The sequence below is a fragment of the Moschus berezovskii genome, chromosome 14 (assembly GCF_049115385.1).
Source record: "Moschus berezovskii isolate FMDL1 chromosome 14, NW_MosBer_1.0, whole genome shotgun sequence".
Taxonomy (NCBI): Eukaryota; Metazoa; Chordata; class Mammalia; order Artiodactyla; family Moschidae; genus Moschus; species Moschus berezovskii.
In genome coordinates this window covers 33,524,323-33,546,623 of record NC_142473.1, presented here as the reverse complement: position 1 = coordinate 33,546,623, position 22,301 = coordinate 33,524,323, and the positions used below count along the sequence as shown (strand labels likewise).

At 59.0% G+C, this 22,301-nt stretch overlaps 1 protein-coding gene across 5 annotated transcripts in view; it reads left to right on the top strand.

The window, feature by feature from the left end:
* The first annotated feature begins 2,733 nt into the window (after positions 1-2,733).
* The window catches only part of BCL9L (BCL9 like), a 28,139-nt gene continuing 8,571 nt past the window's right edge, over positions 2,734-22,301 (top strand). The window contains exons 1-5 of one of the 5 annotated variants that reach the window (XM_055423144.2): positions 2,735-3,507; positions 9,617-9,672; positions 18,182-18,283; positions 19,516-19,901; positions 20,621-20,740. In XM_055423144.2, coding sequence (XP_055279119.1) covers positions 18,258-18,283; positions 19,516-19,901; positions 20,621-20,740 — 532 coding nt within the window. In that variant the 5' untranslated portion in view covers positions 2,735-3,507; positions 9,617-9,672; positions 18,182-18,257. Of the gene's footprint in view, positions 3,508-9,616; positions 9,673-16,121; positions 17,258-18,181; positions 18,284-19,515; positions 19,902-20,620; positions 20,741-22,301 lie in introns of those variants that run through there. The other 4 variants (XM_055423145.2, XM_055423146.2, XM_088842971.1 and 1 more) reach the window with 4 other exon arrangements.

Sequence of the window (22,301 nt, the reverse complement as noted above, 5' to 3'; positions counted from 1 at the left end):
GGCGGTGCCGGGGGCGCCGGTCGAGCTGGACGGCAGGCCCTGTGCTGCTGGTGCCAGGCCCTGGGGCGGGCTTCGAGGAGGGGCAAAGTGTTCCGAGCTCTGGCACGGCTCTGTCCAGCAGGTCTATTATATAATAATCACCATCTATCAGGAAGCCAGGCAGCTGGAGTGAGTGGAGAAGCCAGGATGCCCAGATCCGCTCCTTCTCCAGGGCTCAGGAAGGTGTCTTCATCAAGGTGGGGGGTGTGGCTGCAGCCCAGAGGTGAAACCAAGTTGGGGGTCTAGGGGCAAGTGAGGGGCGCTGGGCAGTCTGAAGGCGGCCCCCACAAGCCCCGCCCCAGAAACTGACTGACAGTGCCCTGAGCCAATGATTGAAGTCACTGTGGGGGGGGGGGGTTCAAAGTTAACCCTTTCTTGGGTTTTTCGTAGCTTAGGGGACAGAGTCCTTTTCCAGGAACTGTTCCCTAGTTCAGAATTCCTCCCACCTGCCCGAGATCGGCGATGAGTACCAACTGGAGGGTCCTTTCGTCCTCGTCATCCCAGGTGGAAATCTCAGAAAATCAATAGCCCTAACACCGCCCACCCCCTGCCCCCACCCCAAAAGTTAACTGCATTACAAAATGTGGTTGTGTGTACACGTTGTGGTTCCAGAAACAGACCCGCGTAACGCTGGCTCACCCACACTGCACCACGAACAGGCACTCTCACACAACGATACCCTTGCCCGAACTTCCACCGACACTCGCTGACACACCTGTGACACCCCTCGTGACATAGTGACACAGAGTACGGGAAAACACACGGTGATTCCCCTAACTCGCCAGTAGAGGGAGCCACTCTATTCCAGCAATGGGCCTCTCTCCTCTCCTCGCTTACTCCAGGGTTCCCCACCCAGAACTCGTGGCTGCCCAGAGCTGGGGCTCCGTATCCCAACCTGGAACCTACGCTGGGGCAATGAGTCACAGCCCCACCCAAGGGAGTGCTCTACATGGCACCTCCACGGGACATGCCGAATACACTGGAACTTACAGTGTGCCACAATTAACTGACCCCTTGAAACATGGCCATCACTCCCTGCTACAGACATTATTTTCTGGACCTGCTATGAACCTTCATGGTGCCAAATAGATAATCACAAGCCCGTGTGTCTTGTCACCTATGTAAATGGGAAACTGACCCAAGTAACTGAATGGACCCTTCCAACTAGCAAATCCTCTTTGAGAAATAACCCTCTTGTCTTGTGGCTCATCTTATACCCTCAGGACCTAGAGAGGGGAGAGGAGATGAAACCCTGCTTCTGTGGGTCAGGTACCATCCTAGGCTCTGAGATCTTTTATACCAGAGCTGAGCCTCTCTGGGCTTTAGTTTTCTTTTCGTTTCAGTGAGAATAAGACCTACCTCATAGAGCTGTGATGATTCAATCCCTGACCCAGCTTGATCTTAGCTTAGCAGATAATAGACTCTTGTCAAAGTTTTGTTGATTGGCTCAAAGCAGGATCAAGAAATAATGTGTATGAAAATGCTTTGTAAATGTCAATGTTAGGCACCCACAGGGAGTGTTATCTTCTCTCAGGGTTTCTCCCCCTTTTCTACCTGGGCCTCCCTAGACCTTCCTCAGTGGTCAACTCCAGGTACCATCAACCCATCAAGTGAGTATTTACTGGATCCCTATTATGAACCCAGCACTTGAGTGCTGTGGGTTTATGTAGAGACATAGAAGGCATGGTCTGGGCCCTCAAGAATCTTTTGGGGCAACTAGACCTGCACACAGGAGAGTCAAGATAACATGCAAGTAGGTACTCAGTTGGGTGACATAGATGTAATAGATCATCAAAAGAGTAGGAGGTCAGGGGCAGGGGAGAGCTCAGAATCAAATAGCATGAGCAAGGCTTGCTAGTGTCCTTCCTTTCTGAAGTGTCCATGTTTATTCCTTCTTGGTATTAATTCTGGGTGCTTGGGGACAGTGGGATCCAGAGAAGGTGCCCTGGGATAAAGAGACCCACACTCTAGTCCTTGGCTTGCCACTTTCTATCAGTGTAGCCCTGAGGAAGTCCTTAACTAACGCAAGCCTTGGTGTCCTCATCAGTGTCTTGGGGCCATAACATTTCTCACAGGTTTGTGGCAAACATTGATATAAATATGTGAAATGCTTTTATAAAGCCCTTTACTTCCTTTTCATTGGATCTATTCTCCTGTAGGGTCTTGGGTGTTTTTGCTTAGCACTTTGAGACTGGGATAGAATTCTTTTGGGAAAACAAAGGTTTCATTTTCACAAACACTTTATTAGTATCCACATTGCACTCTGCTGAGGATTGAGATGAAAAAATTCAGTCCACATATTCAAGGACCTCCTGGTCTACTTGGAAAGAGCGATGAACAAAGTGAATAAAGAGATGTTCAGCGCATAATGAATGTGGGTGGGTACGACGAAGAGGGGACCTAGTGAAGTGCGCGCGCGCGCGAGTGTGTGTGTGTGTGTGTGTGTGTGTGTGTGTGTTGTGGGGTGGGGAGGTCTAGGCAACTCCCACTGCTTCCAATCAGTGTAGATAGGCAGGTAGGCTTGTCAAACCTCTCCCCAGCCTGAGATGTCGTTAGCACGTCTCCTCCCCAGTTCTTGGGAATGGGGTGGAGGGAGGGATAGAAGCCCCCACCCGGCCCCCCGGCCAACCAGCCTCCCGCTAGCCGGCCGGGCGCCTTACCGAGTCAGACCACTGGGAGGCTGGGGGAGCCGGGTTGGGCGAGGAGGCGAGCGAGATGGGGGAGCTCTTATTTTGACAGGGGCCTCTCCGGGCTCTGGTATGAAGGCAGAAGGAGGCAGCCAGAGAGCCCCGATGCTTATTCAGGCTGGGGAGCGGAGCCGAGTGGAGGGGCGAGCGAGGCTCCGGCAGCGCAGGGGAGCCCGGGGAGGCGGCGGCGAGCGGAGCCAGTGGCCGGACATGCCCCGGACTCGGGGCCGCTGCACCACCGCCGCCGCCCGGAGCCAGCCGGCCGGACACCCGCACGCCTGGGTCCCCCGGCGCCGCGCCGCCCGGGGGCTGCGACCCGGACCCTCCGCGTCCGACCAACAATAAGCGCCCAGACAGACCCCTCCCCGCCCCGCGCCCGCCTTCCCCGCGGGCCTCGGGGAAAGTGAAAGGAGGAGGCGAAGGAAGGAAGGAAGGAAGGAAGGGAGGAGGAGCAGGAGCCGGAGCCGTGAGGTTGGGGCCGAGACCCCAGCCCCGAGCCCCGAGCCGGGCGGGTGTGCGCGCTCTCCCGCCGCTGCCCGGCGCCCATGACCATGCTCCGCGGTTGGAAGGCAGGAACCCAGGCTCCCAGCGACCCCCGGATACCCACTCCCGGGCCGGGCTGGTATTGAGATCAAGGCGTCCAGGATCAAAAGATCACCACCTGCCCGCCTTCCTCCGCACCTCCAACTGGCGAGCCGGAGGACCCCAATCCACCCACCGACACTGACCTGGTCATGGCGTCCAACTCCGGCCTGGCGTGAGGACCCCCGACCCGCGCGAGGTGAGGGGTGGGCTGGGACCGAGGACGAAAAGTCATGCCAGGCCAGCTGAGGCGCGAGGAGGGAGATCCAGTTCGAACTGGGGAGGGGGGACACAGTTTGATTGTCTCTGGCCCTCTGGCACGCACTCTCGAGCTGTATAAGGGGTGGGAGACGCCCCCAGGGTTAGCGAAGGCTACTTTTGGGCCCCCAATCAGGTTGGCAGCCCCAGAGCACAGCGGGGAGGGATTAGGGGCAGCCAGGGGACCCTGCCACCCTAGCGCAGAGAACAAGGCCGGCCTTGGGCCAGCTGGAGCAGCAACCCTGCCCTGGGGGCTTCTGGGAGATGTAGTCTCCCTCCCAGGCTCACCAACCCCCTTGGGTCTCAGCCCCCAGCACTCCTTTCCTGGCTGATAGGAGCCTCCGGAAGGAGGTGCATTGGGATTGGAGACTGCTGGGGGTCCCCCTCTGCCCTCAAGCACTGTCTAGGAGCAGCAGGGGCTGTGACTAGAGAAGTCTCCACGAAGACTCTGAGTGGTGTGGGCTTGGTTGCGGGGTGGGGCAGTCACACAGTTCCTTGGAGGTGTCTCTGCACAGGCTCAGAGGAGATGGCCCCTGCCTTGGTCCTGAGAGCTCTTGGGAGAGTAACGTGAGAAAGAGAAGGGAGGCTTAGGGCTTCTTGCTTGGCTGGAGTATGCCCTGTCCCAGGGCTGTTGAAATTTGGTTTCAGGGGACACTGAGGTCCTCTTAGGAGCTGAGAGGGAGGGTGTCCCTGATGGTCAGAGAATTCGGAGGGTGTCTCTCTGGAGCAGGGAAGCCAGGATCAGCTTCTATCTGTCTGTCCAGCTTCCTTCCTTCCGGGTTTTTCTGACACCCCCTCCTCCCTCCTCCTTATGTCTGTCTGCTGCTTGGGGTGTGGGTCTGTGTCTGGGGGGCCCTCTGCTGCAGGGAGGAAAAGTGTTATTCTGGGAGAGGTGAGCTGGGCATGTGATTGAGCCCTGGGAAAGGGGCTTGGAGGCCCCCTTGATCTTTGGCCTTGGTTTCCTGTTTTACCTAGGAAAGCTGTCTTCACACAGTGTCTGCTGTAACCCTGCTGATGCCTCTGGAGGAGGGCAGCTCTCTGAATGAGACCTGCAGGGTGGGTGGGCTTCCGCTCCCCTTGCTTTCTACCCTCCTCAGCCTCTCCAAGGATCAGCCACTTCTTCTGGGCTGGAGCTGCCTGGCTTGTCTGCTGCCCCCCAGCACTGGCGTGGCTGCCTTCTCTAGGTCAGGACCGTGATTTCATGGCCCCAGGGGAAGAGCATGTTCAGGCCCTGTCTTTCTGGTATCAGCTCTGAGGCGCCTGCTGATAGCAGCCTCAGGACAGAGTGAGAATGGGAGAGAAAGGTAAGGGGCGGGGAGCTCTGGTATCAGGATGGAAGGTGCTGCCCTCCCTCAGCTGATCAGGCTCCTTGGCCTTAGAGCACCAGGCCTGGAAGATCAGCCTTCTGGCCACTTCCTTCTGGAGCCTCTCTGCTAACCTGTGTTGCTTCAAATTGGGATGGGGTAGAGGTTAATGTTGGGGAGAATTCTCTCTTGAAGGGGAGAATATATATAGTCTTGGATCCAGAGTAACTCCTGTGCTTGGGCTAGCAGGGCCCTCATGCTGGACATGGCTTCTGGAGGGCCATAAGGAGACTCACAGTGAGTCTCCAGGTACTGAGGTTGACGGTCCAGGTGGGAAGAGATGACAGAGTCCCAGAGAGGGACTAGTGTTTGTGATCACAACAGTGATGATGTGGGACCTAGTGAACTTGCTTTTTGAGTCTGTGTTGGGCTTTCTTTGGATAGTTTCTGCCTCCCAACTTCTGGGTACGTGAGTTAAACAAGAGTCCTGGGCTGGGGACTCAACTTCCATGAACAGGCAGAGCGATAGCCTTCTGGGCACAGGCCTAGTGGGTGGCAGTGTCGACTCAGCAAGGGCTGGAATGCCTGGCACCTGCTTTAGATTAAGGGAGATGCCTGCAAAGGGGGCTGCCTGCCTGCAGGGGGAGGGGCTGGGATGGAGCTCCGTGGAGCCCAGGAGTGGGGTGGAAGGAAAGGACCAGGGTTGCAGGCAGCTCTGGCAGAAGTGGAGGGAGCCACTCAGAACACCAGCCCCACCTCCAGGGAGTCCAAGGCGGGAACTGGGGGCCCTCCACAGGGCCTCTGGCGCCCCAGGCTGCTGCTCTGTCCCAGTGCCCTGTGGGGGCAGCTGTGGGGAGCCAGGGTGTCTGGGTGTCCAGTCTGCCCAGGACTGGAAGAGGCCTCCAAGGAGATGGGGGGTGTTTTGGGGTTCTCCTTGGCCTGATGCCACGTTGACTCTTTTGGGGGCTCCTGGGTTGCTGGTAGTGAGGCATCCCAAGAGCCTGGGCACCCAGGGGTGCTGGAAAACAACACCCTTTGCCGGTGCCAGGAGTCCTGGGCTCTGCTAGGTTGCTGACTTGGGGGGGAGGGGGCAGAGGGGATGACACCGTGGGAAAGTGGGCAGCCGTGGGAGCCAAGCGGGTACAGGCTGGGTGCCGCGGGCAGGGAGCCTCTGCCAGGCCTGCTCTCCCTGGGGTGGGGCTGGTTGTTCCAGGGACTGGCTCAACCTGTTGAGCGCCTGGCTGCTCTAACCTGGCATCTGTGTCCCTGCCTGCCAGCCCCACTGACTGCCCACCCGCAGTCACACTGTGGTGGCTGCCCCCAAGGATCTGGGTCCAGAAGGCTCTGACAGGCCAAAGGGTCAGTCGAGGCTCCTCCAGAGGCTCTTACAGGGTGTGCCGAGTTTCCCCAGGTCCTGTCCTCTAACTCCCAGAGCCAGGGCTGAAGCCAGTTGGAGGGCCAGGTAGCCAGAGCTAGGAGCGAAGGGGTAAGGTGAAGAAAGCCACAGTGCTGGACCCGCTGCCGGTCACTCGGCCGCCCTGAAGGCAGCCTGGCGTTACCGCCTGGAATTTCCTCCGCTGGGTGCCAGGGCCGGGCCTCCAAAGCCCCACCCCCAGCCTGGCCTGACCTCCCCTCCCTGGGAGAGACTTTCCCTGGGGGTTGGGGGAGGGGCAGTAAGGACATTCTGGTGCCCTGGGAGGAGAGGGTTGACTTCCTGGGTGTGGGGGTCTGTAGTACTGCAGTCAGCCTCCTAAGTAAGGGCTGGCCCTCCCCATGGAGAGGGCGGAAGCTCCGGGTTCCCTTGGAGATGTCCCTGTGTGTGTGTGTGGGGTCCTGGATCCCAGGGAGGGTCCCTGACCCGCCGTAGGCCCTTGCTGTCCTCCCACACCCTCTGCCCCGTAGCTTGAGGCCTGCCTCGGGGCTCTGCTAGCCAAGTAGCCAAGGGGAACCAGCTGCCACTCTGCCGGGGAGAAGGTGGCCACCACCGCCCCCAGGTAGGGGGAGGGGCCAGGCAGTTTCCCCCGCCGCCTTCCGACTTCCCCGTCAGTGGCTGGAGCTGAGGCCTCCCCTTCTCTGCCTCCATTCCACCCCGGGCCCTGGCCACCTGCCCCTCCTAACCCTGGTGTCTGGCCGAGTCCCCATCCCTGGGGGCCGGGATGCCCTCTGTCCAAGTCCCTCCTCCCACAGGCTGGTGGCCCTGTGCTGGCCTGTCTTCCCCTCTCCCTCCCCTCCCCCCACCCCCAGCCTCAACTGAGAATGGCCCTGAATCCAGCATTTCCAGCATTTCGAAACCAGGATTGTTTTGAAATCCCTGAGCACTTCTCCACCCTCCTCTGACTCCCCTCCTCCCCACTAGCCCAGAATTTAGTGCTCTAATCTGGCTTCATGCTGTGCATTGCCTGTGTGTGTGTGTGTGTGTGTGTGTGTGTGTGTGTGAGAGAGAGAGAGAGAGAGAGAGAGTTTGTGCTAGTACATGGCCATGTGCATACTACTCAGCGTGTCTGTGTGTGCGTGTATATCCCGATGTGGCTCTACCTTCTGTCAGCAGTTCTGAGTGACCGGCCGACATCATTTGTGTTTCCTGGGCCCCCTTGGGCTTTCTCTATGAGTGTGGGCACCTCTGAGGGTCTGGAGGAGTCAGTTTTGGAGAGTCTGTGTTATTTTGAAGAGGTATCTTGGATGTGTGTGTTTGGGAGCTGTGCCTGTTCCTCTCTCAGGTACATGCATCTGAGAGTATCTGAGGAGTGTGTGTGCCCGGGGTTGTGTCTTTGATGCATGTGTGTGCATGTGCGCACACTCAGTGCACTCTGCTCCCGCCTCTATCCTCCTCCCTTGGAACACATCTGGGGGTGTAGCCACAGGTCTCCCCACAGCTCCCTGGGACATGAAGTCCTCTGTCCTTTGAAAGGGAGGTTTCCTGGAGAGAGGCCAAGGCTTCTGGCAGTTCTGTGGTCCTTGGAGAGAAAGTGTGCAGTGGGGAGACTTTGGGATAAACTGTCCCCAGGGCTGGACTCTCCTCCTCTGCCCTCCCCAGACACCCGGCATCTCAAGGGGTCTGATGCTCCCAGTCCATCCTCTTCTTGTCCTGCTGCTGTCATGGGGGCTGTGACAGGGAGGCCCAGTGCTCTCCAGAAAGGAATGGGGGAAGGGACTTAACCCCCCGCCCTTGGGGTGGCTTGCTTCATTGGAGACAAGAAACAGCCAGCCTCACCAGACCTGGGAGCTTTCAGAAAAGTTGACTTTGCTAGTTAGGGGCAGACAGCAAAACAAAACAAGACACTCATGTTTCCAGCCTGAGCAGAAGACAGAGGGGCCTGGTCTCTTGGGGGGTTATACCACCCCCAAAATATGAAGCATTGGCTGTGGGGCCAGCTGCCATTGTAGCCTTGACCCTGAGAAGTCCTTCTTGTTCTACAGTCCTTTATCATGTTCTACAGGAACAGGGAGCTTTCTTTCCTTTTTTTTTTTCTTTTGCCAGAGCTAAAATTGTGATGGTCATGTTTGCACGGGATACAGGCACTTGGAACCCTGATGCCTCACTATGACTCAGTTTCCCATCCTGGGACCTCAGGCTATAATTGACTACTTTCTTCTAGAAGCACTTGTAGCAAGTCAGTGAAGAAGAAGAGGGCTGGGGCAGGGGCTGGTTGTCGGAGTCTAGGGCCTATGGAGACAGCAGCACGGGTGGGCAGAGAGAGAAGCTGTCTCCTTCTAACCCCCCTTCCCATGGCCTCTGGTCCCAGGGCGCGGTGGGAGGAGGCAAGGGGTGAAGGCACAGGTTGGTCCAGTGCTCAGTGGCCCGGGGGAGGGCCTTGGCAAGGAATCTTCAGTTTGTTTCTCAGCCTCTGTCTCTGCGACCTGTGCACGCACATGGGGACAGGTGATATCATGTTCTGGCAGGCATGCTATGCTTGCCCCCTAGAATGGGAAGTTGGGCCCAGCAGGAGGTCCCCTCCCCAATTCCCCTGTCCTGGGCCTGGGCACACCACAGGCTGGAGAGGGTTAAGTCTGGTTGGCAGGGACAGTGCCCCCCCCCAACCCCGTGCAGTGAGAGAGAGAGGGAGGGGTAGTTAGCAGCTTGCTCTAGTTGGCTTCTCTCCCAGAATTCTTCGGAAAAGAACTCCCCTTTGACCCCCAGTACAAACTGAGCCGAGCCACCAGCCTCCCTCCCGCCTGCCTGCCTGTGGGAGCTTCACCCAGCCCCCTCCTACTGAACTGCTAAGCCCGATTCTCTCCCTCCAGGCCCTCCCAGCTAGGCCTGGTCCCCAGGACTCGAGTCTTCCGGGGACAAGGGAGACCACACAGGGACAGAGGACCCACGCCATTCTTTTCCCTGACACACGATAACCCCGGGGTGGTGGGTGCCGGAAGCTGGGGTCCTCAGGCCTCCTCTCATCCATCCCTCCACCCGAGTGCTCCGGCCAGGACGTGGGAGTCCTGCCCACCCCACCCCCGACCCTGGGGCTGAGCCCTAAGGCATCTCCAGGGCCTTCTCCTTTCCTGCTTCCAGGGGAGGGAGGGGGAGCCCTGCGGTGGGGCGGCTGGGTCAGGCCTGGCTTCTGGCCAATCCACAGAAGTCGTTGGGGGGGGGGTGGTGTCCGAGTAGCTCAGGGACTTCCTGGAGCTACAAGCCTGTCTGTGTACATGCTTAGTGGTGTGCGTGCTGGGGGTGGGGCTGGGGTTCTGGGAGGAGCAGGGGTAGAGATTGCTGGCCCGGGGCTTCGAGCTGTGACCCTCTCTCCACAGGGAGCCCCAGCCCCGATCACACCCTTGAGCCCGAGCCCGACACGCGTTATCCTGAGGTGAGAGGTCTGTGTGCTTGTGTGTGTCCTCACACCCTCTGCGCTCAGCTCTGCCTGCCTCTGCCGGAGCCTCCTGCTTGGCTTTTTGTCTTGGGCGCCCTCCTCCTGGCTCTCTGCCCCTACTTCTCCTTTCATTCTCCTCCCCCAGAGGAGGGGGTGCTGACAGCTTACAACCTGGGACCCAGTGGGGATGGGGGCGGGGCCCGGGCAGGAAGGGTTAAAGCGCCGAAGCCGCAGCTCCAGTGAAAGTCCCATCCGGGGTGGGTGGTGGGGAGCCCCAGCCCAGTCACCCCTGGAGGGCAAGGTATGGTTTCCTTCCTGGTCATCCCAAGTGCCTGCTACCCCCTGCCTGCTGGCTTTGACCTGAGCTGGCTGAGTCAAAGCCAGGGTGGCCACCAGCCACAGTAATGTGGTTTCTGCTGCCCTAGCCCCTAGACACACAAACACACACGCACACGCACACGCATGCAGACACACGCACACTTTCTCCCTACTGCCACCCCACCCCCTCCTTCCCTCCTCCCCGCCTCCCTCCCCTCCTTCCTTACTTAGCAACAACTCCCTGAATTCACAACAAACACTCCTGTAGGATCCCAGACTAGGGAAAGCTGGAGAAAGTACAGGACTGGGAGGAGGCACTTCTAGACTGTCCTCAGGAGGAAAGGGCTTCGAATCCCCCCACCCTCTCTGTTGGAGGCAACCACCCCCCAGGGACTGGGAGGAAAGTGGTCCTGCTTCCAATCAGGCAATGAAAATACTGGGGGACTGGCCAGGTGTGGCCGAGCAGGTGGGGGGCAGGGCTGAGACTCCACCCATCACTAGTGGAGTCCCACTTGACCTTTGACCCCCACCTGCGAAGTGGGAGGGGCCACAGACTCCTCCTGCCTCTGGGCCTCTCAGCAGGGGCCTGTGCTATTGTCATGGTAACTTGCCGGGCTCCCTCCCCAGACTCTTAGGGACCAGGATGGGTGACAGGTTGGGGGTGGGCGGGGCTGGGGTGGCCCAAGAACTTTACTCTCAGAGCCCCAGCGGGCCAGGCACCTGTGTTGAGGGGGCGGGGAGTTGTGGCCTCTCTTTGATCTCGTCCCTGGGTAGGAACTGTGGCCTCTGGCTAGGACCTGGTGCACACCAGGTTTGGAGGGAGCCTGGAATGAGGGAGTGAGGCACCATTCTTTCGTCACAGCACAGAGGGCTGCTACCAGGGTGAACCTGTATTGTGAAATGGTTACGAGCAAATGGCTGGAGTATCTGGGTTCAAATCCTGAATCTTCTAAGTTTGGACTGTCTGCCTTAGGCAAGTTATTCAATGTCCCTGTACCTCGGTTTTCTTATCTGTAAGGTGGGGATAAGAGACTTTTCTTATAGAGTACTAAATTAGAGAATTAAATTAGATAATGCCTGTGATTAGCAGCTTGATGTTACAGAGTAAATGCTCAATAAATAGTAGAGATTTTCCTAATTATTATTAGTCATAGGAACTCCTGATCCTCCCAGAGGCTTTAGCAGGGGGAGATGGGGGTGGGGAAGAAACAGTCTTTCCAATGCTTGAGACTCCTAGATTCTAATACCCTTCTAGACTCACCTTCTTGCTGCCTCAGTTTCCCCACTGCTGGTGCTAGCAGGCGTCATGATTGCAAGTTTGGGAAATAGCTGTGGGCCTGGAGAAGGGAAGGGTCTGAGGGCTTAGGACCTGCCTGCCTCCCCATCGCCCAGCACTTCTCAGGGCTGAGCCCCTCCCTGAGGCTATTAGCTCAAATCAGCTTCAACACCGCTCCCACCATCCCATCTCCTGCTGCTCTGTTCCCTTACCAGGCTGAACAGCCATTAAGATGCTCTGTCCTTCAGTGGCTTAAATGGCTGCCTCCTCTCCTTCCTGGCCTAAGGGGTCTGGGACCTTCCTTGGGAAGAAGAGTAGCAGTGAGAAGCTGTGACATGGATGGCAGCCGTCAGGCCTGCCTTGGGGCCCAGGGTCCACTGGATTCCCTGTACCCTGCCTGGGCATTTTCCCTGAGTGTGGCAGGGCAATGCCAAGGCCTGTGATATGTGTCGAAGCCCAGATGGGCAGGCCCAGCACCTGCCGCACACAGATGGACAGGAAGTCCATCCTGAATCCCAGAGGAGGGGTGGGGTCATACTGTCATCCAGAGGACACCCCTGGAACCCTTTCCTCTGCTGCATGGGTACATGTGGGCAGGGCTGGGAAACATTCTGTTTCAACCCTGTGTGCCCTGGGGCAGGCCAGGGGAGAATGCTGAGTGACTCTGGGTGAGCAAGGCTCCCAAAGGCCCTGGGATGACAGTGGGTTGATGGAAGGGCTAAGGCTTGGGAACTTCTGGGTGAGGATCCCAGGACAGGGTAGCAGGCATGCCCACCAGGAGGGAAACTCTGCAGACATGTGGTTTGGTCTTCTTGGGAGTAAAAGTGATCAGATGTGGCAGAGTGCCTGGGATTCCAGGACTCCTGGGGACCTTCTCTGGCCTGGTACCAAGGCGGGTGGGCTGGAGCCACTGGCTCTACACACCACTTCTTTCTTTCTGGGAACAGAGGGATTTCCTCCCTTCCATGGGCCTGGGAGTGAGGCATCAGTGTTGGCCTGAGCCATGCCTGACTGCTGGGCCGGCCTTGCCGCCTTTGCCCAGCCCCTGGAGCCTGTTCCTTGGGCAGGCTGGGGCTATTTTTGGGATCGGGCTGGGGCTCTGGGGCTGGTTTCAGATGTTCCAATGTGAACAGGAGAAAATGGGAACAGATGGCTAGAGGGTTCCAATCAGTGGGTCCTGCTGGGAGCAGGTTATTTTTAGGGCCCTGTTAACCCTTTGGGGGCTATGGAGCCACCCCAAGAGGGACAGCCCTCTCTAGCTGAGAAGAGGATAGGTCTTCTCTCTGGACCTCTACTTTCAGAACTGCGTGTCCCAGTTGCTCTTCTTACCTTCTCAGACCCTCCACTCTTTAAAGAGGCCCATGGCAACAAAGTAGGCTCCTGCTTCCTCCCAGCCTAGACCCTGCAGGGAGACTGCCAAGGGCTGGGGGTGACTGGTGGAGGGGATGTGGCCACTGTTGAAAGGAAACTCCCCTTTGCTTTTCTCCTGCTGTCTCCTGAGACAGCCCTGAGGCTAAGAGAGTGGATAACTACTCTCTGGATTCACGCTCCGGGTTTGAATGTTGATAAACCCAGTGAGGCCCAGAGGAGTCCTTGCCGAGGGACCTGGCCTCTGTGAGGACAGAGGAGGAGCCAAGTTTTTGTACTTGATACCACTGAGATGATACCTTTGGGCCCGATGTCTTGAAAGTCACTCAGTCATGTCCCACTCTTTGTGACCCTATCGACTATAGCCAGTCTCCTTGTTCATGGAGTTCTCCAAGCAAGAATACTGGAGTGGGTAATCATTCCCTTCTGCAGGGGATCATCCTAACCCAAGGATTGAACCCAGGTTTCCTACATTGCAGGCAGATCCTTTATCAGCTAAGCCATCAAGAGCAAATCTCTCGACAGTGCCTGTCTTTATCAAATGCCCTTGGATTTGGGTGCTATATAGGGGGTAAATAAGGGGGCATCATGGCCTGAGGTGGTTTGTTGAGGGCTATGTCACAGGCATTCTGTTGGCTAGTTTCGTTATTAGCATCTCACTTGACATATTGATCCTCATTTTGCAGATGAGGAAACTGAGGCTCTAAGGGCTGAAGGGACGGATAAAGTCCTGTCGTTCAGAGGGGGTGGGATGTGATTGGCAACCTTGTCAGCCTGACTGCAAACCCATCTCTCATTCCACTGCATCACTCATACTGCCTGCCATGTCCTGGCCCCAGAGGGCGGCTAGGCTGCCAGGGCTGGGCCTCCTCGGGGAGCAGGTCTGAAATGAGCGTAGGAACTGAGGCCTGGGGGCAGGGGACCCTGCCTGTCACCACTCTCACAATCCCCTAAGCCCTTCTGGCCTGAGGGTGCCAGGACTGACACCAGAAACCCCATTTGGCCTTCCTGTCTTCCCTGCAGGAGGATCACAGGCATACATCCTGTCTTGTCAGCCCCCACCCCCACCCCGTCCTGGCCCACATGCCCCTGCTTCCTGTAGGGTCATGGCAGTCTGGATGGCAACGTGGGCAGAGCTGGAGGGCTCTCTAGGTGCTGCTGGTGCCAGGAGTCTGGGCCCAGCCGGTGAGGTGAGGGCTGGGAGGATGTCTCTGTCGCTGGCAGCACCTGGGGGAGAGAGCCCGGCGGGCAGGCGGGCTCTGGGTGAGGTCCCGCCCCTGGTGCGCTGCCTGTGCCAGCAGTCTGCCCGCACTCTGCAACTCCCACAATGGCCCCATTGTTCCCAGCCGCCAGGCAGTTTGGAGGAGGTTCCTGGGCCACCCCTAATCCCCCCCCAAAAAAGGGTCCGATTAACCCCTTGGAGGATAGAGGCCAGGTGAGGGTCCCCAGGGAGCTACCCTGTCCATTCCTCTCTTCCAGGGATGCGGGCTGGGGACGCCACCTCCTACCACGTGTCTGCAGCAACAGGGCACCTGGAGAGCCCGGGGTCCCCCACAGGGGAGGGAGTAGCCCCTAGACCCTCTCTCACCCCCATGGTGGTGCAGGTGCCAGGGGGCAGGAAGTGCCAGAGGGGTGGCAGGCGGAGACCAGATATATTTGGGCCGGTGGGGCTAATTCCAGCCACCACCTCCTGCCCTACTGGCTCCTGAGCGCCTTTCCTTCCTGTGAAACCAGAGCTGGGTTGGGCCTAGCTCAGGATTTCGGTGGATTTAAAGAGGCAGCACCCTCTCTGGCAGCCTGGCTTCCTCTCCCCCTCCCCAGGTGGGGTCTGGGGCCGAGAGAAGGCTAGAGAGCCTCTGCCCCTCCCTTGCCCTGGGCTAACCCCTGGCCCTTGCCCCCGCTGGGGTACCAGGCTTTTGGCACTCCTTTCTCCCAGAGCTTTGAGCGGGTGGGGTGGGCGGGGGTGGGCTGTGGTTTCCTGTGTTGGCTGTTTGTGCCTGGCCCAGAGTGCATGCCGCCTGCCTGGGCTTCCTGCCCTGTCTTGTTTCCTTGTGCCCCCCACCTCCTCCCTCGCCTCCCCCCTGGGGGGAGGGAGCAGCCAGGGATTGGACAGTAGCCTTTGGGGGCACCCCACTGCCAGGCTATGACTGCTTCTTGAGGCCTGGCCACAGGGGCCCTGGCCATGGGAGCCAAGTGAGGTGACCTCCAGCTTGTCTAGGCAATGCTTCTTAGCCTTGTGGTCCCCACAAGGGCAGAATCCACCCCTCACCCCTGAAGCACCCTTCAAAGACCCCAGACTGAAGGGTCTGGGGCCAGGAATTTCCATGTCCCAGCAGGGCTGGGGTTGTCAGACATCACCCTGGGGCTGCAGGTGGGGTGGGGCTGGAAACTCCCAGACAAAAATGGTTGATTTGCATGGTCTCCTTTGGCAGGAGGTGGGGGGAAGTGGGGAGAGCTGCTAGGAACCAGGGTGAGGGGAAGGCCCCCCCAACCCTGGAAGTCCCCACACAGAGGGTCCCCAGCAACACCTTGGTTCTTGAGCAGATTTCCTGCTGGGCTAGGAATCCTTGACCTCCCCACCCCTCTGAGTCACCACCTCAGGAAGAGGAAGTGACCTGGGTGATGGGAGGACAGCGTCTAGGGACCCTGGAGAAAGGGGACTCAGGACCTCGTTGTCTTGGGGGCTGCCTCTCCCTAGGTCAGTGGCCAAGGATCCCGCCCCTAATACTCCCAGCAGGTCTCTGTTCTTTCAGCCACACAGGGTCTAGCTGCCCATTTCCTCTCTAGAGGTGTCTGCCCACTGCCTATGGAAGTGTGGACCCTCCAAGCAGTGTTCTCAGTGCCTCTTTGGGCTGGCTTTGAGACTGGTGTGCTGGCAGGCAAATCAAGCAGAGGCTCCCAAGGTGGGAGCCACTGAACGGACGCAAGTGGCCGCTGCCCGTGTACTATGCCTGTGGCAGCTCTGTGTTGAGCAGGGAGCTGGCCTGTCCCACCTGGAGGCCTTGGGCATCCATCAAAGCCTTCCTGGTCTCCCTCCCCCAGCAGAGGTCAGGTCCACTTTGACCCTTAGGTCACTGCTTCCCCACCCCACCCCCACCGCCTGCCCCCAATATTGCACCAGGAGGGCAAGATCTCAGGCAGGGTTTGTCTCAGCAGCCTCCTGGGCTCCATTCTCATGGGTCTGCTCCTGGCCTTTCACTCAGGTGACTGGCACCTGCTCCCTGTTTGTGAGCATGTCACTGCTCCCCACCCCACCACATTCCCTGAGAGGAGCGCAGGTCTGTGTTCCCAGAGCTGCATCCCTTTCACCCGTCTCAGGGGCCCCTGGCCTGGTGCCAAGAAGCCCCCCTCTCATTGTTTGTTTGTTCCTGCCTCCATCCTCAGGGCTTTCCAGGTCTCTTCCGGGGACTCTTAAGTACAGAGAGAAGGAGGGTCTCTGATCTGGGGCGGGCTGCTGAGGGGCAAAAGGGGGAGGTGTGAGATGGGAAAGTCCTGACTCATCTGTACTTGACTCAGCTCGTCCTGCTGGGTGGGAGCGAGGGGGTGGAGTCCTAGAGGGGAGGGCAACTCGAAGATTCTTCTGGAGAGGAGCCTTGGCCCCACTGGGTACCCTGGAGAGGATGAATTTTCTAACAGCCCCTTCCCAAATTACTAAATGCCCCAATATTTGAAGCTGTAAACAGAGGAAAGTGGGTAGCCTTTGCCTTGCTGGAAGCCCATCTGTCTGATGCAAGCACAGACAAGGCGTCATGACTGGAGGGGAGGACACTGCAGTGCAGGGGAAGCACCGGGGGGACAGGGTCTCGGTAGGCCCATGGAATCGTCATGCGACCCAGGGGCCTCTGACTTCCTTCTAGATCTGTTTCCTCATTGTGAAATGGGGATAGGAATACTGCCGTGGCGGGTGGCTGGTAGTTTTGCGGATCAGCGAGGTGGGGAAAGGGGAAGCCTGGGACACATGTCAGTCATGGGCCTGCCCCTAAGCCCAGGTGCCCTCCGGCTCTCCCCACCTCACCTCTCCCCCGACGTGAGGCAAGCCTGGGGACTGACCGCCGGCTGCTGTTCAGCCTGGCCTGGAACCGGAGGAACCTTCTGCTGAGAAGGCCAATGTACCCTGGGGTTAAGCTAGGGTGAGACTCCCACAGGGTCCCTGGTGTGGCCCCCTCCCCGCTCCCCAGGTCCCAGCCCGGCCTGCAGCAGCCCGCCGGGAAATGTGCCCCGGTGTCTGGCTGGGCCAGTCGCCGGGACGCAGCTCCCGGCCCAAGGCTCCTCCCCTCCCCCACCCCTTCCTGGGATCTGCGGGAGGGGCGGGGGGGACAGGACCGGGGGCCGTCGGGTGAGGCTTCCGTGTTTGTGTAAGTCTGTTGGTTGGTGTATCTCTGGCCCCGTGTGTGTTCCTTTGTCACTACCGGGCTCAGCTCTCTATGGCTCCCTTGTTGTCGGGCCTCAGTCTTTTCGTCTGTTCAATGAGTCGACGCGCCCCCTCGCTGCCTTCTGGCCGCCTCTGGAAACGTGCGCCCCCGGCTATTTCTGCGCTCCTGCTTCGGCCAGCGCCTCCTTAGCGGTCCCGCACACCTCCGCGGGCCGGCGTTTGAGCGCGCCTCTAGTATCCTGGGCTCCGTGCGTGTCTTTGTCTCCCCGTCCACGTGTGAGCTGCGAGTGTGTGTGTGTGTGTGTGTGTGAGTGAGTCCAGAGTTCGGGTGCCGGTGGGTCCCCGGGGCTCCTGCCTGGCCGCGCCCGGCGCGGAGCTGAACATGGGCCCCCGCCGCGGCGCGCGCCCGGCCCCTCGCCGCACTTGGCCGTGGGTCTGTCGGGGCGGCGCGTGCGGGGCTGGGAGAGGCACGCTGCAGCCCTGCCCGTGGCCCGCTCCCCGGCTCGCTGGCTCTGTCGCTCGCTCGCTCTGCCTCTGCGCTCGGGCTCTGCCGGAGGGGGCGGGGTGGGGTGCCGGGGCGGGGGGAGGGGAGGCTCCTGCATTCTTGCGGTCGGGGAGGAATCTGAGCCAGCGTTACTGGTCTCCAGAAGAGCCCAGCTGCAGCCCCGAGGCCCCGCCAGGCCTCTCGCTGCCCGCCCGGGCCTGCTGGGATGGGCACAGGCTAGGCCTCGAGCTGGGGGCGGGGCATCGCCCCCACCCCCGGCCCCCTTCCAGCCCCAGCGCCCGGGGGCAGGGCGCAGCGCTGGGGCGGGGCGCCGGGGGTTCCCCCGCACCCCTCCCCCGGGTGAGGGGCGTGCCTGGGGGCGGGAGTCCCCCCCTCCCCGGGGGCCTGACAGACCTCTCAGCCGCCCCACGCGGGCACCTTGGCAACCTATCTTTTTAGTGAATTCTGCCCCTGCGGCCCCGGGGGCCTTGCTAGAAACTGCAAGCTCCCTGAGGGTAAGGTGCGGGAGGGATGGATTCAGACCCCGACCTGGAATCCTTCCTGGCCGTTCCCACCCTACCCTGTCCAGTACCCTAGTCCCAGGGCTGTTGGGTCCTCCCGTCTCCCCTCCCCTCCTCGCACCCCCTCCCCTAGTCACAAGTTTTCTCTTTGGGGCTTGTTGCTGCAGTCCCTGCTCCAGTACCGAGTACCTGGCTGGGCCCTGGGCACGCACAGGGGCCGTAGCCCCACTGTGTGTGGGAGCCATGAGGATCCTGGCTAACAAGACAAGGTGTGTGGGTGTCGTGGAGGGCGGGATGTGTGTGTGGAGTGAGGGGAAGGGATGGGCCCAGTGTTGATGGGGCTGAACCGTGCAGGCTTGGAGAGCAAGCCCCCCCGGGGTACCTGGCTTCCCGGCCACCGGTGGGCTAAAGAAGGGGTCAGAATTGGAAGGCCTGCCCCCAGGCAGGAGCCCACACCTTTAGCGCCTGAGCCCAAGGAACAGAAGGGAATGGCAAGCGGCTAAGCCTGCTGTTCTAGTCCCTTCCAGTCCTTTCCTCTTAAAAACGGTTTGAGCAGACCCCCGCCGGCCCCGCTGTCGGGTCCGCTGGCGCCCTCTGGCCTCGGTCTAGCTGGGGATGGGAACTGGAGGGGCGGTGCCTGGTTCCCTCCCCTTCCCCGGGAGAAGCCGGCAGACAGGGCCAGGCGGCAGCAGCAGGACAGCAGAGCTGAAATAAATCTGAGCTGGTGTGGAATGAGGGGGGATAAATATCCTCTCCCGTGATGTGATCTTTCCAGCGGCTATTAATAGGTCTCCGGGGAGGGGGAGGCGGTGGGGGGAGCGGGCTGGAGCTTAAAGGGCCCGCAGCCTAGGCTGCAGGAATCCTTGGTTTCAGTCTGCTCCATACACCAGTCCCCTCCCCCTTTCCTCTTGCTCCTGCCTGCCGGCCATACCTGCTGGTGCACCTTCTAAAGGCATTCCCCTCCTGCCCTGGGGAGCTGTCTGGATCAGTGGGCACCGCAATCTGGTGTGCTTTCTCCCACTTCCCCAAGGGGAAATGGGGCTGGGCCAGGAGCAGTGATTCCCAGGTCCTGGGTTCCTTCCCTGCTGGTGTTGGGACACATGGAAGTTGAGGTTGGGGGGCCTAGGAATGAGTGTGCAGACAGCAAGAGAGAATGCTTAAGAGTTGGCCAGGTGCTAGTGGAGGGGGTTGCCATGGAGGCTTGCAGTCTGATGGATGCTGGGGCTTAGGGGCCCGGTTGGATTCTGCCAACGTAAGGCTCAGGTTTTCATCTGGGGACTAGAGGGTGGAGGGGGTTGCCCCATCTTCATTTCCCAAGTGGAGAAGGGCATCAGCCCTTGACTGAGGTGCCATGGGAGATAGGGGATAGCTGGTGGTCTTAAGATGCCACTCGGCTCCCACCTCCCCAACCATTAGGTGAGGCAGGATGGGGTGATGAAAATCCAGGCCTGCTACACCCCTGGCACTGCGATTAACTTTTCATGTCTCTTCCACCTCCCAGGTTACCCCACCCCAGGAGGAGAGAAGCTCCAGGGAGCCCGCCGCTGTCCCCCCGCGGCCACTGCCCCCCTGCCCCAGCCAAGCCAATGCACCCAGAAAATAAGTTGACCAATCATGGCAAGACAGGGAATGGCGGGGCCCAATCTCAGCACCAGAATGTGAACCAAGGACCCACCTGCAACCTGGGCTCGAAGGGCGTGGGGGCGGGGAACCATGGGGCCAAGGCCAACCAGATCTCACCTAGCAACTCAAGTCTGAAGAACCCCCAGGCAGGGGTACCCCCTTTCAGCTCGCTCAAGGGCAAGGTGAAGAGGGAGCGGAGCGTGTCTGTGGACTCCGGAGAGCAGCGGGAGGCTGGGACCCCATCCCTGGATTCAGAGGCCAAAGGTACCCCATTTCCTGATCCCTAAGATCCCAACATCGTCCACTGTTCTAGACACACAGGGGCTGGGAGAGCATCTTTCTGCATCCCTGGTCTAATCCTCACTTGCCATTCCTCTCCAGCATTTATGCAGGGGCAGCCTCTTTCTCTAACCTCCCCCCCCCCGCCGCCCACCCCCATTGTGCCCACCCATCTGCTCATTCTCTCAGGACTAGGTGGAGACGTCTCATCCTTAGGGCCACACAGAGTGATGGGGTCAGTGTCTGTCAGGCTCAGGCCTCTCCTGCTTTCCCACCGGAGCCCCCAGAGGGGGGACAGGAGGTGCTCTGGGGTGAGGCGCAGACCCACACACCTCCCAGGAACCTCCTGGTGTTCCAGCTGGTGGGAGCAGGCACTGGGGCCTGGAAGAGTAGCAGCAGCTTCCCCCTCCCCCCCAGCCCTAATTAGAACCAGTTGTGGTTGGGGATTACGTTGGGCTTGGTGCTGGGTGGGGGAGGGGAGACAGGCAGCAGGGCTGTAGAGAGAAATCAGAAACAAATGGTGTTGTGGTGGGGGCCAAGGGCTGGCAAAGTGCCCACCGTGGCCTGGGCAGTGCCCCCTGGGCTCTGGGCACTGGGGCATCCGGGGCATCTGGGGGAATGGGCTTGGGGAGGCCCCCAGAGGTGGGAGGACGGGCCCTCCCGGGTATTCACTCACTCTGACCCCCGCCTGCCTGCCTGGGCAGAGGTGGCACCCCGGAGTAAGCGGCGCTGTGTGCTGGAGCGGAAGCAGCCATACAGCGGGGACGAATGGTGCTCAGGCCCGGACAGCGAGGAGGACGACAAGCCCCTTGGGGCCGCCCACAGTGAGTGCCCATCGCTGCCGGGATGTTGTGGCCCATGGTGTCCCCAGGGAACAGTTGCCCTGAGGGAGCCTCCTCTCTTCACCTAGGGCTTTCGAGGACCCGGGCTGGGCCAAAAGGAGCAAGGGATCAGGAGCCCGGCTCCTCCTCTCCCATCTCCTGTCTCTGACTCAGTCCCTCCTGGCACTGACAGCTCAATCCCCGCCTTCCAGGTGCTCTCTAGCCCCCTGTCCTTAGGGACCTGGGTGGGGTAGGTGGAACCTTAGGTGGCCTCTCCAGTCACACTGGCTACACCTCCTCCCATGAATTCCTGGCCTCTGCTGCCACCTACTGGTCACTAGAGGGAGGGCAGTGAGGGTTCAGCATCCCTGGGAGCTGGACAGCCGGCTGGCCCCTGCAAAACTGTGCTAAAGAAGCCTGGGTGTGAGCTGACATTGACTGTGTCTCTGGCGCCCTTCCCTAACCTCTAATTGACTTCTGGAGCGCATCACCAAGACGAGGAGTGAATGTCAGTGGGCGCCCACCTCTCTCCTTCTTGCACTGATCAGCATATATTTGGGCCTTGCACAAGTAATGGGGGAGAACCAGACATACTCCTGCCCTTGGGAAGCCTGTACATGTTGATCTGATGCTTTTCCTCCAAGCTTGCATCTGTGTGTGGGGAGAAACAACTCAGTGCATAAGAAACTAGTCAGAGAACGTTACACTGAACTTTTCCAAGGCTAGGACTGTAGAAAGGAAGAAGAGAAATTATGCGGGACACTTTGCTACTTTGTTTTATTGAATTCTGATAACAGTGCTGTGAGGTAGGTGTTATTAGGAAGCAAAAGAGGAGACAGACTCAGCAGTTGTTTTTAGAAGGAGCAGATCATGTCTGTGGAGATGGTGTTTGGGATCAGACAGCCTGTGCAGCTGGCTGGCACTTTAAACATCACCTGGTCCCAGCATCCCCGACCCCCTAGGGGACTGACTGGTGGTTCACAAACCCTGGCCAAACCCTTCAGTGTAGATGGGGCTAGACACTGCTTCCCAGGACAGACCCTCCTCAGTTCACTTTTACAACAACTAGGCTGTACCGTCGTAGAAGCACGAAGACACAGGGAAGTCAAAGAAGTTGCTAATACCCCATACCGAGTACCAAGGCAATCAGTTATGGTTTTAGTTATACTGACCTTAGGTTCTTGAAGAGTTCTTAATGGCAGGGCAGTATAAAGTAGAAGTTAAGAGCACAGACTCTGCAGTCAGACCCCCCTTGGTTTATATCCTGGATCTTCTGCTTACCATTTATATAAGTTTGGGAAAGGGCCTCAGTTTCCTCATCTATAAAATTTGTATTTCCCTCTTAGGGTTGTTATGAGGAGTCAGTGAGTTGATAGTTGCAACACACTTAGAACAGTGTTAGCTTTTTTGTTGTTATCATTGTATTAGAAGTTTTCATATTGAAATAAAGCCCCGGGACTTCCCTGCTGGTCCAGTGATTGCCAGTGGTTAGGACTCTGCACTTCCAACGCAGAAGGTACAGGTTTGAGCCCTGGTCGGGGAACTAAGATCCCACATGCTATGT